General features: G+C 35.9%; 3 protein-coding genes across 3 annotated transcripts; all 3 read right to left on the bottom strand.

Annotated features, from left to right (window-relative positions):
- Positions 1–3,229: 3,229 nt before the first annotated feature.
- On the bottom strand, positions 3,230–4,171 carry LOC103600613 (olfactory receptor 2B11-like). The gene has a single exon (XM_008584899.1). It carries the CDS (start codon positions 4,169–4,171, stop codon positions 3,230–3,232), a length of 942 nt encoding a protein of 313 aa, XP_008583121.1.
- A 12,736-nt stretch (positions 4,172–16,907) lies between these two features.
- Positions 16,908–17,552, bottom strand: LOC103600612 (olfactory receptor 2B11-like). Its single transcript, XM_008584898.1, has one exon. It carries the CDS (start codon positions 17,550–17,552, stop codon positions 16,908–16,910), a length of 645 nt encoding a protein of 214 aa, XP_008583120.1.
- Positions 17,553–17,745: 193 nt separating this feature from the next.
- On the bottom strand, positions 17,746–18,758 carry LOC103600611 (olfactory receptor 2B11-like). The gene is made up of 2 exons (XM_008584897.1): positions 18,240–18,758; positions 17,746–18,177 (listed from the first exon to the last, which is right to left on the bottom strand). The coding sequence occupies exons 1-2, from the start codon at positions 18,756–18,758 to the stop codon at positions 17,746–17,748; spliced, it is 951 nt and encodes a 316-aa protein (XP_008583119.1).
- Between the last annotated feature and the right edge of the window lie 453 nt (positions 18,759–19,211).

The raw sequence follows: 19,211 nt of genomic DNA, 5'->3' as shown, positions 1-19,211 counted from the left end.
TGATTGTTAACTTTCCTGTGAAGAAGGTTTTTAGTTTGACACAGGGCCATTTGTTTATTTCTTATTTTTTTTCCTGTGCTTTTGAGTTCTTATTCATAAATTCTTTGCCTAGTCGTACATCCTGAAGTGTTTCCCTGAGTTCTCTTCTAAGAGTTTTATAGTTTCAGGTCTGATGTTTAAGTCTTTAATCTGTTTTGAGTTGATATTGTACATGGTGAGAGTTAAGGATCTAGTTTTATTCTTCTATACATGATACCGAGTTTTCCCAGCACCAATTATTGAATAGGTTATCTTTTCCGTAATGTATGTTCTTGACGACTTTGTAAAGATTGGTTGGCTGTAAATATGTGGATTGATTTATTGGTTCTCTATTCTCTTCCATTGGTCCTTGTGTCTATTTTAGGTTTTTCTATACATCATCTGTAATTCTGTATTCTCAACATTAATTTAACACCAGAGAACTTTCAAATCCATTAATTTGCTCTCATAAATTGTAACTAATTTGATGACACAGTTTTAAGTTTTAGGTGTGAGTCCTAGAACTAAGTTTCAGCACTTTCAACTTTTAATAATACAGATTTGGAACAAATCATTTGTATCCAAAATTTAAATGAAAAGAAGATACTCATATTGTTTGTTGAAGTAATCAAATTGCTTATCATTTCAGAAATACTAATTATTTTCTTATCATACTGATTCTTGCATAGTTTCAAAAGGCATTCCTGGATATTCCAATTTATGCATAGAAATGTTTCCAGGTTGAGGCTCATTATTAATATCACCTCTGTTTTCTCACTGATTTAGGAGACTCTTACTTAAGACAATTAAAAGGAGTGTGAAGAAACATGTGTATACTTTTTGTCCCTTTATTCCCATCATTTTAATATCTAATCATAAATTCTTTAATTAAAAGTACAAAACCACTGGACACATTCATTGAACAAGATTTATGTCACATTTTATTAGTTTCTTTTTCTTTTTCTCTTTTTAAAAATTTTTATTGAATCAAAATTGGTTTTACATATTTTTGGGGTTCAACATTGAGATATGTTGATCAAATCAATATTACTAGCATATATATTGTTACAAATCATAATTATTCTTTATGGCTTTTACATATTTTTGGGGTTCAACATTGAGATATGTTGATCAAATCAATATTACTAGCATATATATTGTTACAAATCATAATTATTCTTTATGGCTTTTACATATTTTTGGGGTTCAACATTGAGATATGTTGATCAAATCAATATTACTAGCATATATATTGTTACAAATCATAATTATTCTTTATGGCCCTTGTCCAATATTTGCCCATCCTCCTCTACCTTCCCTCTCCCCACTCTAATTACCATAGATTTCTTCTCTCTTTCTGAAAGAGTAATGGTTATTCTGTTCATTTGTTGCCTAGATGATATGTCCAATGCTGAGAGGTGTGATCAGGTCCCTCAATATTGTCATAGAGCAGATGTTTCTTCTGTCACTTTGAAATGGGCTTTGTGGAGAGAGACATCCTCTTCTTTATCTCTGCTGGTGACTCTTCTTGTGTCAATGCTCTCTATTGGCTGGTGGGCCATCTGTATGGTGGTTGGGGCATCTAGCCACATTTGCAGAGGCCATGGTTATTGTGGGGGCTGTGGTAGGCCACCCACATGGAGGTGATGATTTTGGCATGCTCCTTGGTGCTGGTGGTATGCCTGGTTGTGGGGAGTGTCTGGCTCCTGGATCCATGCCTTGGGTCTCTGGATGGGCCCCAAATCACTGGCATGGTGTGCCTGGTTGTGGGTGGGGGTCTGGTCCCTGGCTTTATGCCTCATGTCCCCTGGTGGGCCCCAAGGCTCTGGTGGTGTGCCTGGGCCAGAACTAAGTTTTTGTTCTTTGCTTACTTCTAAAACAGGGGAACTTCCTGTGGGAAACAGTACTTGAGCTGTGTGGTGAAGCTAAACTGCTGCTTTGCTGCAGTTTTCCTAGGAAAGGATTTTTGTGCAGCTCAGGGTTTCATGGTTGACCTTATAGGTACCTCCCATTCTCCAGAGTCCCAGTGCACCTGGGTTGTGTAAAAACTCTTATCTGGGCCTGGGTTTTTTCATCAAACTGCACCCCATGCAATTCTATATTCCTGACCAGTCTCCTCTGAGTGGTCCTGCACTGATTGGGGGGAGGATCAGCTGTTCTTACTGTGTCCCAGTGTTGCCCAGTAGGCCCGTCTCTCCCACTGCCCATGCTCCAAACACTTCACGTGGGACGGGCCCTGCACCGGTCCCTTGTGATGACTTACCAGCCTCTGAATGGCTCCTCTTTTTAGCTCTTCTGGTTCCTTGCTCCTGCGTGGGTCCACATGAACTCTATTAGTGGTCTTGCTGTCCTGGGGGCCACCAAGGCCCTCTTCTGGCCTGCCACCTCCAAGTAACTCCATATAAACAGCACCACTGTGGCTTCTGCCAGCTCCTGATCCATGTGCTCAGTAGTTCCAGCCTTACAGCAGCCACGGCCCGAAATGCTCTGAGAAGTTTTTTCTTTCTGTCATTGTGGTTTCTCCTGCCTTCATGAGCTCCATAGATCTCTCCTCCTCTTCCCCTGAGCTCCAGTGGCCCAAGCTTGGCTGTTGTTACATTTTTATAGTTGTAAATTGGTTAATTTGTGGGAGACAGTGACTCTGGGGACCATCTATTCTGCCATCTTGACCAGAACTCCTCTATGTCACATTTTAAAAGAAACAATAGCATCTACGTAAATTGAGGTTGTTAAAGTTAGGAGACTCATGATTCTTCTAAAGCACATTGTGCTTCCCACTGGATGCTCAGTGGAGCCACACTGCACACTTAGACTTGGGGCACCTTGCAAAGATCGATGAAATGTTTTTCAGGTGAGCCTGATAGGAAGCCCAGTGATGAATGTTGCCATGTTATTTTTATAGCAATTAGCTTGAACTAATGAATTTATATTATAATTTATACTATTAGCATTTTTTGCTACTTCATGCAGTTATTATTTCAGTATGTATCAACCAGAATAGAACTATTTTAATACATTTTCAAAAACAGAGTTCCCATAGTGATGCATATTAGCTGGGTCTAATCCTGGATTATAAAAATATCAGAAACATGACATAATTTGCAAAAAGAACATGTAACATGAGATTTGATTATGAGACAAGGATAAGTTATTAGAGAAACCCATATAAAGCTACTCTAATTGTTAAATAACTTTATTTGATGTCTACCCATTATGACTTGGAACTGAAAATGCTCTGCACCAGGTTGCCTAATGCCCCCTTTACATCCTTATTCCTCAGAGTGTAGATGAAGGGGTTGAGTGTAGGAGTCACCACTCCGTAGAAAAGAGCCATGAACTTGGGCTGGTCCCTTGAGATGGAGGAAGGGGGCTGAAGGTACATGCTAATGCCTGGGCCATAAAATAAGAAAACTACAATGAGATGGGAGGAACATGTCCCAAAGGCCTTTTTCCTTCCTTCAGAAGATTTAATCTTAAATACAGCACGTCCAATACAAGCATAGGAGGCAAGAATTAAGCAGAGTGGAACAGCCAACATGAAAATGCATACCACAGAGAGTGTGAGCTCATTAACACCCTTTTCACCACAGGCAGTCTTTATCAGAACTGGAATCTCACACAGCAAGTGATCCAGTTTATTGAGACCACACAGTGGCAACTGTAATGTCACAGAGGCCTCTGAGATAGCGTAGGTCATTCCAGTAAGCCACACGGTGGCTACTAACAGGATACAGATGTGCTGATTCATGATGAGGGTGTAGTGCAGAGGCCTGCAGATGGCCACATAGCGATCAAATGACATAAGAGCCAAGAGCAGACATTCTGTGCCCCCCATTATGTGGAAGAAATAAAGCTGAACAGCACACCCCATATAGCTGATGGTCTTCTTAGAGCTCCCCAGGTTAAACAGCATCTGTGGAACGATACTCGTGGTATAACACATGTCCAAAAAGGAGAGGTTGGTGAGGAAGAAATACATAGGGCTGTGGAGACGGGGGTCTAACCTGCACACCAGAATGATGGCGATGTTCCCCATCAAAGCCATGGGGTATGTTATAAGAAGAATAACAAATAGAGGAAGCTCTAGCCAAGGTCGGTCAGCAAAGCCCAGTAGGATAAACTCTTCATGGTGGCTTTCGTTAATTAGTGCCATCATCTTCAATTTATTCTACCTGTAGTAGAGAACTGCCAAAAATTAGGGTTAAGGGTAATGACAAAACATGACGATGCATTGGCTGTCCACTCGTAGGAGATGGGGTGCAGTGACCTGAGGTCAGAGTAACAAAGGATCTGGCCCCAGGTGATCTAACTTCCCTTCACGACACTACAGAGTAAAGGCAATTATCTTAAACAAGTAACCCTACCTTTCTGAAACTGAATTTCCTCCCTTGTATAATATGGATGACGATAACTATCTCCTTAAATCATGGTGAAGAGTAAATGAAAAGTAGAAGTGTCTATGTTTTGGGAACCCCAAAACAATGGTTTTCAAACTTCGACTGACATAAAAATCAGCTGAGGAGGCTGTTAAGACGAAGTTCATTGGTTCTTATCTGGGGACGTCTGATAGAGTAGATGTGGTATGAAGCCCAGGGATGGTTCGTTTTCAGAAACACAGTTGCAAGGCGTTACTGAAATGTTGGGAAGAGTGAAAGTATTGAATTAGTAACAGCAGAAGACAAAGGAGGAGAAAACCTGGAGGTGTAAGATTCACCAAGATAGCCTTGTTCAACCCCAATTAGTGAGTAGAATGATTACAACATCTCTTTGAGGAGTAAGAAGACTTTGGTTTTAAACAAATTTATCTTAGCTCTGTGGAGTTGAGCAAGAAATTTAAACACTTTTAACCAGTTTCTTCAAGCATAAATCGAGAGATTTGAGCTACAATAACAGAGGTTTCCCTGTGTTCAGGAATTAGTTTTTGCATATGTGTGTATTTTTGCATAACTATTTAGTTCAAACTAAACATGTTTTTTTTCATGTTAAATTTGAGTTAATTTATCCATCTTATAAAGATTTTCCTTTATTGAGTGAACTTATCATCCTGTTTTAATACAAGAATTTGAACAGTTATCAGTGACCCATTGATCATATATAGCTACAAATATTTTTTTTTAACTCCAGGTAACTTGTCAAATGGAAAGTCGATATCCCAAGTCAGGCTCAGGGGCTTACTGAAATCCAGAAATTAGTTTACATTTTATGGACATGTTCCTTTGTTTTCAATAAAAGACACATTGAAACTATAAAATAACTAGCTGAGTAAAACAATATTTTGAGAAAGATCGATTTTTTTGTATATATATATATTTTCCTTTAGTGGATGAGGTGTGTTTCATAAAAATCACAGTTTTCTGTAAGACGAGGGATATTCAGATGGGAACTTAAGATAGCATCCCAGTGATTAAATTCTAAGTTTCTCTGCTAGTCAATTAGTGGTTTAAGAGGAACACATACATTCATAGGGTTACAAAACACAGTTTTCATATTCTGTATTTCATTAAACCCTCAAAGTCATTTTCCGAGGTGTCACACAAAGCTACTTAGAGACAGGCTGTGAATGTTGACTTTTGATTACATGCTATCCTAAGCCAGAAGTATCCAATAATAATGATCATATAATAATAGTACCAAATAATACTTAATGAGCCCTGTGTGCCAAACACTCCAATAAGCTCTACACACATTAAATCTTTTAGTATCTACCCAAAAACACTATGACAAAGGAAATTTTAGTATCCATATTTTAGGATATCGTTAATCATTTATTGCTGTAGTCTGCTAATAACTAAGTAGTCTCTAGAGATCAAAAAGCAATAAATGCCTTAAATGAGGTAATGAGATATTTAGACTATGAATTCAGAGTTTCAAGATTCCAAAGAAAGCATCTCAACTCTAGGGATGTTTCCTGAATAAGTTAAATCTTGGCTAAGTTCTTCTTCGGGTCAAATTCTGTATTGTAGGCAGGATATGAAATAAAAGCATGCTATGAATTAATTTGATTGCTAAAATAAATATTCTATAATTTGTAATCTACCCTTACTATTAAATAATTGCATTATAAGACATCTATTGTCTATTTACTTAATATTGTTATATTCACCTGTAGTGATTTTTTTTTTTTACCATGGACCATCTTCCAATTTTTTTAGAGTAATTGTAGATTTGATTTTCCATAAATTCTTCCATAATGAAATATATCTAACTCTAATGACGGTATTCACTTCAGTGTGCTTTCAGCATTATTATTACATTTGTATTACTTGGGATTTTGTTCTCATTATTCTCCTTTTTAAGTGTAGCTTTATATGTGAATGGTGACCACCCCAGAGCCCCTTCATTAATCGGAATATTTCCCTAGAGACACCAGAGCTGGTATGTCTAATAAATGAGATTTACTCTTGAAGAATGTTTAAACTTTATAATTCTTATCCATAGATTTCTAATCTTTCTCATGTCATTCTCATAATATTTCATTGCTTTTAATTATTGGCTTGCATCTGATTTTTTGAGTCTTTTACTTCAAGTGGTTTTACATCACTGTTTCACTATACAGGAATTGTTTATCCATGAATGTTTAGGCCACTTTAATAAAGTGCCAGACTCTATTCCTGTTAACATCTTCTTTGTAACTCCACTCACATTTTTTCTAATTTGCGTTTATACTTAATTTTCACCATACACTGTATTTTACATATATTTATACCACTTTTTAACTTCATATATAGTAGAAGATCATAAGAAGAAATAAAAGTTACTTTTATCTGACAGAAAAATATCTGGATGAAACACAAGAAAAGTCAAGCTATCAAATTTTGACCATACATTTAAAAAGTTCATGATTAAATGAAGGCATCATCCTTCGTTCAGGTATTTAATGCCTGTCAGACATAGTGTTTACTGAAATTAAAATGCGTTTATGTTTGGTTTAAGTGAGAGACAGAGAGATTAACTCGAAAAAGAACTCTAGATGCTTCTTAGAGCCTTTGCAGTAGGTATTTCCAAAACTTAGAAAAGGCTCCCTGAAATGAAATGCTCTCTGACCTTCATATGCACATTAAGCATCATGATCTACACACATTCCTCCCTTCCCTAAGAATGCATGGATTTTAAAAACAATAGTCTTTTTACTCACCTTATTTTGATAAATATCTTTAATAAAAGGAATTATGAAGGAATACACTTGAATTTTCAAACTCTCAGAGAAGAACAAAGAAACTGTAGTACATGGATGAGAATTTAAGAGTCAGCCTCAGAACTGTTAGCTTTTCAGCTGATACAAGGATACCAAAGAAAAGCATGGGTTAGGAAGACAAAGGTAGAAAATACCAAAAATGCTTTGCGGGTGTGTTATTTGTATGCTGTTTCTGAGATCTCTTAGGCATTGTTTTCAGCTATTTATCCTTTTCCCAGATGATGAATTAGCAGAGAGAGTTCATTGAGATCGAGGTCTCTATGGAAATGCTTCTTACGTACGATTAGTTCTACTGAATTGAGCTTGGGAGCAAGTCTCTTCTGTTGTTAGATGTGTTTTATAACATTCAATTTCCCAACACACAGGGAACCATTTTAAATAAGATACAATCAGAGACAAGGTACTTGGAATAAATGATTCTGGGGAATGTAAATGAGAATTCCTGAATATCTACTTCATTAATTCTTAGAATATCTCATGTAAGACTTAAGTATTTCTAGTCATAACAATAAATGACCATAAAAATGAGTTGAAAAGAGAAGGGAAAAAAGTGATCTATCCAATGAGAGGGAATCAAATGATACTTAAGAAAGTCAATGTATTTAATGTTTTTATAACAAAAAGATGAAATGACAATCTCTCTCTTCTCCTCCTGTCTCTCTCTCTCACCAAGCACACCACATGTTAGTCAGATATACAGGTAACATTAAAATTTAAAAAATCACATACCTAATTTATGGGTACATTATTTATGTATTTTTAAGAGATATATAGTAATTGTACATATTTATGCAGTACAGAGTTATATTTCAATGCATGTATCCAACGTGTGATGGTCAAATCAGGGCAATTAGAATATCTATCATTGAGAAGTTTATCATTTTCTTTGTGATGAGCGCATTTGAGCTCCTCTACTCTAGTCATTTAAAGACATATATTGTTACGTGTAGACACCTAGCCCTGCTGTAGACCACCACAATTTATTTTTTCTATCTAGCTGTAATCTTTGTGTTAACCAACCTCTTCCTATCCCCATCTTCCCTCCCCTTCCCAGCCTCTAGTAACCACAATTCTATTCTCTGCTTCTGAAAGTTTAACTTCCTTATTTATTTTAACTTCCACTTATGAGTGAGAACATGTGAAATTTATCTTTCTGTGCTTGACTTATTTCACTTAATGTAATGTCCTCCAGGCTTATCCTTGTTGCAAGAAATGATAGGATTTCACTCTTTGTTGTGGCTGAGTAGTATTCCATTGTGTGTATACACAACATTTTCTTTATCATTCATCTGTTGATGGATGCCTAGTTTGATTGCACGTCTTGGATTTTGTGAATGGTGATGCAATAAACATGTGGGAGCAGATATCTCTTTGGCATACTAATTCTTTTCTTTTGGATAAATATCCAGTGATGGGATTGCTAGATCATATGGTAGTTCTATTTTTAGTTTTTTGAAAAACTTCCATACTGTTTTCCATAATGGCTATATTAATTTATATTCCCACCAACAGTGTATAAGAGTTCCCTTTTCTCCACATCTTTACCAACATTTATTTTTTGTCTTTTTAATAATAGTCAATCAAACTGGGGTGAGATGATATCTCATTGTAGTTTTGGTTTGCATTTCCCTGATGTTAGTGATGTTGAGCATTTTTCATATACCTTTTGGCCATTTGTATGTCTTCTTTTTAGAAATGTCTGTTCAGCTCATTTGCCCATTTTTTAATTGAATTATTTGTCTATTTTCTGTCAAGTTGTTTGATTTCCTTATATAATCTGGATATTAATCTCTTGTCAGATGCATAGTTTGCACATATTTTCTTCCACTCTGCAGGTTGCCTGTTCACTCTTTTGATTGTTTCCTTTGCTGTGCAGAAGCTTATTAGTTTGATGCAGTCCCACTTATCTATTTGTTGTTGTTGTTGTTGTTGTTGATGCCTGTGCTTTAGAAGTCTTCTTCATAAAATTTTTGTCCAGACCAATGTCTTGGAGTATTTCCCCTATGTTTTCTTCCAGTAGTTTTATGGTTTCAGGTCTTACATTTAAGTCTTTAACCGATTTTAGTTGATTTTGGTATATGGTGAGAGATAAAGCCCTATTTCTCATTCTTCTGCATATGGCAATCCAGTTTTCCCAGCACCATTCAGAGACTGCCCAAATGCTTTTGTCATTTGGAAAAGTCTCTAAATGAGACTTTCCCAAATGTATTTCTTGTTATCTTTGTTGAAAATCAGTTGACTGTATATACATGGATTTATTTCTGGGTTCTCTATTCTGTTCCATTTGTCCCTGTGTCTGTATTTATGGCAGTGCAATGCTTTTTTGGTTACTATAGCTTTGCCAGTGGGTACATTAGTTTGAAAAACTAATTCAAATACATTGAATAGCAGGAACAGATGGAAAGATTTCCCTTTAACAACCTCCTCCCATGGTCCATAATCCTTTCTCTAAAGGTAACCACTGGTATCATATAGATGTGTATTCTTCTATATTAAACATGTGCTGGACATCTTCTACTTCTCCTCTAGTGCCCCAGATCCACTGCCTATACCATTATATATGCTTCTATCCTATGATGTGCCTCTAAAGGCTGAATCAAGATGTTTCCTTAATATCTGGCTTCTAATTGAGTTCATCCAATGGGAGTCACCCACTGAGAATTAGAGAGCAAGAGAATAGCTAATTTGGGGTATTTTCCCATAGCTTCCTTTCAGCTGGAACACATGAGGCTGCTTGTGTTGCTCAACCAAAAATCATAGCTCCTGGGGGTTATCCATGTACATACAGATGCTCTTTCTCTCTCTGGTTTGCAAAACCACATCAGGTCTTCTGTTGGTAACAGGCTCCCCACTGTTGCTAGCTTCAGCATACTGCATGTATAAAACACATATAGAAATCCCTTGTTGGTGTTCCTAAATCCTCCCCACACCTTTCTAAATATTTTCTTTGCTCATCTTCCCTCAATATCCCAGTTGGAGTGTGCCATGTATTTTCTGCTGAAACCATAGCTGACGTAACTCTTCATTATAAACAGAACGAGGCCATTTCCTACTTCAGGACTTTTGAATAAGATTTTCTTCTGCCTAAAATGCTCTTACCCTGATTTTATCATGACTGACTCCTTCCTGTCTTTCAGGTTTGACCTTAAATAACACCTAAGGTGGAATACCCAATACATACTGTACTACCCCATCTCTCTATATTATTTTCTCTTTACTTTTTAGCAAAAGAGTTAAAGTTTTCTTATTTATTTATTTTGCTCCTAAGTCTTCCTCCCTCAGATGTAAATTCCACAGCAACAGTAACAAAAAAATACAATGGAACTATCTTATACATATTATTATGTCACTTGATTTTTATACACACCACACTCACACATGCACTTTTTCATTTTAGAGAAGTTGACAAATCAATAATAGAAGCTTTTTTTCTTTTAAATATCTTTATCTGATATACTATTGTTGTATTCCATCAGTTTTTGTATGTTGTGTTTCTTTTTCATTCTTTCTAAAATATTTATTTATTTTTTAATTGACATGTATTGATTGTACATATTTATGGGGTACAGAGTATATTTCAGTACATGTATACAATGGATGATTAAATAAGGGCTCTGTTTTAATTCTTCTCAATTTATTTGCTAATTACCCTTGTGATTTGTTCTGGGCCATTTATTGTTTAGGAGTATGTTAATTTCTACATTCACATGTATCTTACAATTTTAAAAATTGATTTATAATTTCATTCTATTGTAGTTTGAGGGCATACTTTATATCACTTCAATCATTTGAAATTTATTGTGACTGACTTTATAGCCTAACTTATGGTCTATCCTGTAGAATGTTCCATGTGCTCTGAGAAAAAAGTGTATTCTGGTGTTATAGGGTGGAGTGTTTCATAGATGTCTGTTAGGTATAGTATGTTTATAGTGTTGTTCACATTTTCTATTTCCTTTCTATCTTCTGTCTAGTTGTTTTACCCATTATTGAAAATGGGGTGTTGAAGTTCAACTATTATTGTGGAATTATGTATTGCTCCAATCAGTTCTGTTAGTGTTTGCTTCATGTAATTTAGGGATACCTTGCTAAGTAGAAACATGTTTATAATGTTATATCTTCTTGGTGGATCAATCATTTCATCATTTTAAATTGTCCTTCTTTATATGGCAAAGATTTTCAAAGCCCCTATAGACATGCCATTATTTAAATTTTTCTTTTAAGCTCTTTAATTAACTTATGGTTCTCCCCAAGTGTTATCCACTGCCTCAGTCAACAGTAAAGTTAAAGCAGTCACCTGGGATTATTTTCAGCAAACATCCTTTGGGGGAATTAACTTTTGCAGTGGCCGAACTCTGATTCAGGCTCAAATACAGGTAGTCTCCTAAATGTAGTCTTCCAGGGAACTCCCATTTGGATAAACTAATGACATAAATTTATGAATATATATTCATAACAAGTACATACAAATTTTTTACTATGTACTCAGTTTTCTTTGCTGTCTCCTTTTAAGTATTTCTTTTGGTATATAGAAAGATTTGATTTTTTTTATTATGTTTATATCAGTTCCATTTTATAAGCATCATCTATTGGTTTTCTAGAATGAGCACTACTGAAATTAGGTAACCTCTTCTTCCCTCTATTTCTCCAACATCAATTTTAAAATGACAATTTATATGAAATTTTAAATGTTCTGAGTGCTGTTCTGCTCTTCCAGAGAGAATTACTTTTGCTTTTGGAAGGTAAGTTGACTAGAAAATAACCACCTTAATTCTGGATGAAATGGCTAGAGCCAGCTTGCACATTGCTGGTAGGAATGTGGGGAGGAGTAAGTTCTGGTGTTCTAATGGCAAAGTAGAGTGACTACTGTTAACAGTTCAGTTTTGTATATTACATAATAGCTAGAAGAGAGGCTTTTGAATACTTTCATCACAAAGAAATTATAAATGCATGAGGTGATGGTTATATTAACTACTCTGACCTGATCATTTTGCAACATATATATGTATCAAAACATCAAATTGTACTCTGTAAGTATGTAAAATTACAATGCATCAATGAAAATAAAGCAATAAATTTAAAAAATACAACAGCCACTTTCAAACACTGTTTTGTGGTTTCTTAAAAGTTACACATACATTGGGGCCGGCCCGGTGGCGCACTGGATAGTGCGCCGCTTGGGAAGCGCGGCAGCACTCCCGCCCAAGGGTTCGGATCCCACATACAGACCGGTTCCCGCTCACTGGCTGAGCGAGGCGCAGGAGCAACACCGAGGGTTGCAATCCCGTTGCCTGTCCCGGTCCGGTACGGGGGCGACACTGAGGGTTGCGATCCGTTGCTGGACACGGAAAAAAAAAAAAAAAAAAAAAAAAAAAAAGTTACACATACACTCACCCCATGCCCCATTTATCCAGCTCTTAAGTATTTGCTCAAGAGAAATGAAAACATTTGTTTGAATGAGGGCTTTTATGTGAATATTCATAAGAACTTTATTCAAAATAGCCACAAATTTGGAAACAATACAAATATCTGCCAACAGATGTAATGGATAAACTGTCTTATATTCCTACAATAGAACATTACTAACAGTGAAAAAGACCAAAGTACTGACATGAGACAATTTTAGACGAATCTCAAAATCTTTTCATTGAATGACAAAACACAGATTCCATGCTGTATAGATCCATCTACTGGAAATTCAAGAAATGCAAACTAATCCATGAGGACATAAAGTAGATTAGTAGTTTAATAAATCTGAGATAAAGAGGTAAGAAGAGTTTTTGGGGAGTGATAGAAATGTTCCCTACCTTGATTTTGGTGTTGGTTTCATTGGTAAATACTACTGTAAAAACATTGAATTTTGTACTTTAAATTATGTAGTTTATTCTGCTTATATTTTACCTCAGTAAAGCTGGTTATACAATCTGGGGTTCAGTCTTTTGTAAGTCTGGTCTACATCCCAGTCTATGCTTACTCCTAGACTTCAGCCCTCAGTCATTCTAGCCCAAAGTCTGAGGTGTTAATAATGCTATGATTTCCATTATTTGTTCTCTTTTTTGAACTTTATGCAGATTTTCTACATACTCTTAGTGGGAGGGCTGCTCTGATTGATATAAATTAATAGTTTGTCCAAACTTTATCTAAGAAAACATTTTAGATATTGCCTTATCTTTAGAATTTAGTAAGTTCACAAGGATATGTGTGAGGCGTATTTTTCCTCTGTTATCTGTGTTTTAGCATGGTGGGTCTTTTAAATCTGTAGATTAGAGTAATTATTTGTAACTCAGGAATATTTTTACTATAAATACTTAATTTTTACTCCTTTATTTACTGCCTTTAATCCAACTACCACTCCTATTGTTTATATTTGGTTTAGTGTGTCTATTCTCTAAATCTTATATTTTCTTCCATAATTTCTCATAGTTTTGGTGTTTTTGCTTTTGTTTTGTTTTGAGGTATTTCTTCTGTTTGCTTGATCAGACTGATAATTCATTTATCAACAGTAACTATTCAGTTTCTTTGTAATATGTTTTAGTTCTAGAAAAACTTTTTTTGAAACTTTATTGTGCATAAGTGAAAGTTTCACTACTGATTGAAGTACTGAATGTGACTTTCACATAACACTTATTTCCAAGGAAATCACCTTTTCTAGATGTCCAACTGGGTCTTCTTGCATTTTCATTAGCATTTGTTCAGAGATTTCTGCATACGGATTTGTATTTTTTTCTTTAAGCTTGGAGCATCTAGAATTCTTTATACCTTTGGCAAGAGTTATCTCCTATTCTTGCTTTGGACCATACTTTTTCTTCATTAGTATATCCTGTCTGACCTCTGTAATCAATATTTCAAAATATTTTCCCTGTGATGGCCCTCACTAATTCTGTATGCACATCAAAACTAACTGAGGAAGTTTTTCAAAATGGTTCTCTGGACATGATTTTTAAATATTTTGATACAAGAAGTCTGCAGTGGAGTGAAGTCTATGATTTAAAAAGGCTTGATAAGGATTCTAATGTGTAGGAAGGCTGAGCAGAAGGTAGAGCAAGTTAGATATGGTACAGATTTACCTATACATGGTAAAACTTGTCAGATGGAGATACGTTTTAAACATGCATTTAAGAAATGTCTTTCCAAATGTTTACCGAAAAGCAATTTATATGGATCTGGATATATTTTTGTAAATGTTATATAATTTATAACTATTCCTCTATTTTGTTCATTATAGCAGCTACATATTAAACAATTATATTTTTAGGAGAAAGTATATTCAGCAAAAAAGACAACATATTCTTTCTATTTTAATATTAAAATAAAAACTAAACAATAAGTTTGCCTAATCATACTGACTTTACAATTGCAAGCATAATAATTAACTGCAAAAATTATATCTTAAATAAATAATGACGTTTCAAATACCTATGGAACATAAATGGGACTATTAATACGCAGATTTCTCTCAGTACCCCACAGATCTTGTGTTCATTCATCCAACACAAAAGTGAGATTTTCTTGTCTTCATCTCATCTACTTTCTCTACAATTCTAGGATTCAGTGTCTTCTAAGGAGTTACATTCCAAATTGTGCTGTTATTTTCTCTAAAAAAGAAAATAATAAAATCAGAAAAAAGTATTTGGGAACTGTTGTTTTAAATATTGTTTAACAGAGTTTACTCTGGAGTTCTCAAGTACTTGTTTTTTTAATTGAAGCATTGATTATAAATATTTGTGGGGTACAGAGTTGAATATCAATACCTGTATGCAACATGTGGTGATCAAATCAGGGTAATTAATATATTAATTTCCCTTCCAAATATCAAGAATAATATATGTTTTTTCTCAAATTTGTTTCAATATGGATTTTTTAAAAGGTACTGTTCTTAAAATATACCTGAACATTATCATAAGATAGTTGGAGAAACAGAACATTATCATAAGATAGTTGGACCTGAACATTATCATAAGATAGTTGGAGAAACATTGCCTTAAAAATATAACCTATTTTGTCAAACTCATCATTTAGTACATGACACATTTTTGTATGAGCCTCTGATACAGGGTTTAACAGCAGATAATGAGGACAGTAAGCAATATTTTTCATTCATTCATTTATTTAAAAAATATTTATTTAGAGTGAATTTTGTAGCACCCATTGTGCTAACCACTATGGTGACCAAATAAGAAAAAAAAAAAATAACCCTCATGATCTTTTTGGAGAGAGAACTGGTCATCTAAAGGAATGTAGAATTTCAAGTGTGCTCAGTACTGTTAAAGAGCAGTACATAGTAAAATCACAAGACCTAGCCCTTAATGGACATGACTGAACTAGAAATCAGCTTGCCTCCAAAAGAGTGATATTTCCTGCTCTCCAGAAACAGCAAAACTGAAGTATCCTTACCTTCAAATCTATAGAGGAAAGTTTATTGCAATGCAAAGGGCATAAGAGGAAGAATTTTAAAAATTATTAAAATTAATTAATTATTGATTGGAATCAATGTATCCCTGTGTCAGAGGTTTGTATACTATGAATCAAGAGATTTTATTCTTGCCATTTGGAAGTGGACAGTTCAAATTTAACAAGGATAGGCTCATGAACATCATACATAATTGTACTTAGTTGTCAAAAAAGCAATGAAATATATGCCTAAAACACAAGTTGAAATATGAAGATATTGTAAGAGTGGGGAGCAGAAAAATATGAGAAAATGACAAATTTATAATGAGAAGAGTTGATATTATTGATAAAGCCAACAGAATGCCCCCTCCCTCATCAACATTAAACTCTCTCCTTCATCACCTCTATCTCAAAGTTGATGGTCTAATAGCCAATTTATTATACACTTTCTCCCATGTTATCCTCCACTTTCTTTCTCTATCTTCCTTTCTGCTAACCACCTAGTGCTCTGATTCCTAAAAGACTAAACTATTTCATCCTTTGCCTATCTACAAAATACACCTAATTTTCTCATTGTAGGTAGATTATCTCCCCAATGAAGGCAGAGTGATTTTTAATACTAAGAGACCACATGGAAGTGTCTCAGGATTTTAATCATCAACTTTTCCTTTTGGGAACCTAGAAGGAATTACTTCACTCAAATACCTCAAAAGGAAGGAATCCCATTGAGACCTATAGGAAAGAAAGAATCAGATATTATTTTTGAATTATCTTAATTTTAAAGGGCCAGTGAATTTGTAATTGAGAGACTTGGCTGTAGAATATGTGTTATTAACCCATTTGCTCTTGCTGGTAATTCATAGAAAGTGTTGATTTGCAAATGGGAGATTAACCTGGAAAGAATATCCCCAATTGTAAGAAGACGTATTGCAGTCTGTATTATTTGTATTTTTTTTCATAATAACATGTGAAGTGACAGGGTTTGACTGGTTTTCGACTGAATGAGTCAGTTAATGAACATTTATTTATTGCCTGTTCTTTAGATTCCTATAGTAGAATCTCTAGATGGTTATAAAGGAACTTAATGACATAGTCCTCACTATTATACAAATTGCAGACAATCTGAGGATTAGGTCTAACATTTGAAATTATATCCAACAAACCATAGCAGTGTAGTACAGAAACATATCTGTAAATAAGGTAGGTACTAAAGGATACCAGCAATTTTGAAGGAGGTAAAATCAAGAGGTAATTTTAAAACAGGAGATCTTCTGAGCTGTGTACTGAGTGTAGAGTATAAAAGCAGTTAGGTTTGTTCTCTTCCCCAGTGGTACAATGAGACAAGAAGCCTCCTTATTGCCCCTTTCATGTCTTTGTTCCTCAATGTGTAGATAAAAGGGTTAAGCATAGGAGTCACCAAACTGTAAAACAAGGACATGAGTTTGTTTTTCTCCTGGGTGCTAGTGGCAGAGGGCTGAACATACATGCTAATTACTGGCCCATAGAAGAGAGACACAACAATAACATGAGAACTGCATGTGTTAAAGGCCTTCTTCTTTCCATCTGAGGACTGAATCCCAAGCACAGTAGCTACAATGAACCCATAGGAGACAAGGATAAATGACAAGAGAACCAAGACATAGAACGAAGCCACAATGGAGAGCATAGCTACATTGAATGTGGTGTCAACACATGACATCTTGATCATCACTGGAACCTCACACAGAAAGTCGTCTACCTGGTTGTTACCACAAAGTGGCAGCTGGATGGTGAGGGACGACAGAAGCAAGGAATTAGACAAACCACTTAGCCATGCCATGGACACTAGGAGGATACAGTGTCGCTGATGCATGATAGCCGCATACCTCAGGGGCTTGCAGATGGCAATGTAACGATCCAAGGACATCACAGCTAAGAGGATGCATTCAGTGGCTCCCAAAAACTGAAACATATAAACAATCTGAGGATTAGGTCTAACATTTGAAATTATATCCAACAAACCATAGCAGTGTAGTACAGAAACATATCTGTAAATAAGGTAGGTACTAAAGGATACCAGCAATTTTGAAGGAGGTAAAATCAAGAGGTAATTTTAAAACAGGAGATCTTCTGAGCTGTGTACTGAGTGTAGAGTATAAAAGCAGTTAGGTTTGTTCTCTTCCCCAGTGGTACAATGAGACAAGAAGCCTCCTTATTGCCCCTTTCATGTCTTTGTTCCTCAATGTGTAGATAAAAGGGTTAAGCATAGGAGTCACCAAACTGTAAAACAAGGACATGAGTTTGTTTTTCTCCTGGGTGCTAGTGGCAGAGGGCTGAACATACATGCTAATTACTGGCCCATAGAAGAGAGACACAACAATAACATGAGAACTGCATGTGTTAAAGGCCTTCTTCTTTCCATCTGAGGACTGAATCCCAAGCACAGTAGCTACAATGAACCCATAGGAGACAAGGATAAATGACAAGAGAACCAAGACATAGAACGAAGCCACAATGGAGAGCATAGCTACATTGAATGTGGTGTCAACACATGACATCTTGATCATCACTGGAACCTCACACAGAAAGTCATCTACCTGGTTGTTACCACAAAGTGGCAGCTGGATGGTGAGGGACGACAGAAGCAAGGAATNTCTACCTGGTTGTTACCACAAAGTGGCAGCTGGATGGTGAGGGACGACAGAAGCAAGGAATTAGACAAACCACTTAGCCATGCCATGGACACTAGGAGGATACAGTGTCGCTGATGCATGATAGCCGCATACCTCAGGGGCTTGCAGATGGCAATGTAACGATCCAAGGACATCACAGCTAAGAGGATGCATTCAGTGGCTCCCAAAAAGTGAAACATATAAAACTGGGTCACACAGCCACCATAGCTTATAGACTTGTCTGGGCCCCAGAGGTTCAGCAGCAGCTGAGGGATGGTGGTTGTGGTAAAACAAAGGTCTAGGAAGGAGAGGTTGGAAAGGAAGAAGTACATAGGGCTGTCAAGAAGAGGGTCTACCCTGGATACCACAATAATTGACATGTTGCCAACCAGTGTGCAGACATAAGCAACAAGCACCGCTACGAAGAGGGGCATTTCCAGCCAGGGTTGGTTGGAGAAACCCAAGAGAATGAAGGTCTTTGGAGCACTTGCGTTGCTCTGATCCATGACCGTTGTTGCTCTTCCTGGTGAAACCAAGTCAAAGAGAAGATTTGTATTTCAGCATTGAGTGTCTCTGATGGTCAATCTATTCAATTAAGATAAAGTGAGTTATGAAGAGATTTTCTCTGTGACGTAACTCCAGTGAAGTGGTCTGCTACTTGTAAGCGTGAAAAATTATGAGCCTAACTTACAAAAATATAATTTCTGTAGTCCCTCTAAAAGGAAGAATAACAAATCTCTACATTTCACCCAAGAATGCAATAGAGAAAATATTTATAGAATAATAATTAGGTAAAGGGAAACCCACAACTGATCTTAGATTCATTAATTGATTTATTATTCAATTTATTCAATTAGAAAAATGAATAAAATGGAATAATGAATGATTTTAAAGATTTCCCAGGAGCCATGCAAGCTGACTTACCAGGTATGTTCATCTCTTTCAGTCATGATCTGCTG

This window comes from Galeopterus variegatus, unplaced genomic scaffold, assembly GCF_000696425.1.
Source record: "Galeopterus variegatus unplaced genomic scaffold, G_variegatus-3.0.2 Scaffold3400, whole genome shotgun sequence".
In the NCBI taxonomy this organism is placed as follows: Eukaryota; Metazoa; Chordata; class Mammalia; order Dermoptera; family Cynocephalidae; genus Galeopterus; species Galeopterus variegatus.
The sequence above is the reverse complement of the archived record's forward strand: the minus strand, read 5'-3'. Positions and strand labels throughout refer to the sequence as shown.

Coding starts and splice junctions, on each gene's coding strand:
- LOC103600613 (XM_008584899.1), bottom strand. CDS start 4,171: ATGGCACTAATTAACGAAAGCCACCATGAAGAGTTTATCCTACTGGGC.
- LOC103600612 (XM_008584898.1), bottom strand. CDS start 17,552: ATGTTTCAGTTTTTGGGAGCCACTGAATGCATCCTCTTAGCTGTGATG.
- LOC103600611 (XM_008584897.1), bottom strand. CDS start 18,758: ATGGATCAGAGCAACGCAAGTGCTCCAAAGACCTTCATTCTCTTGGGT.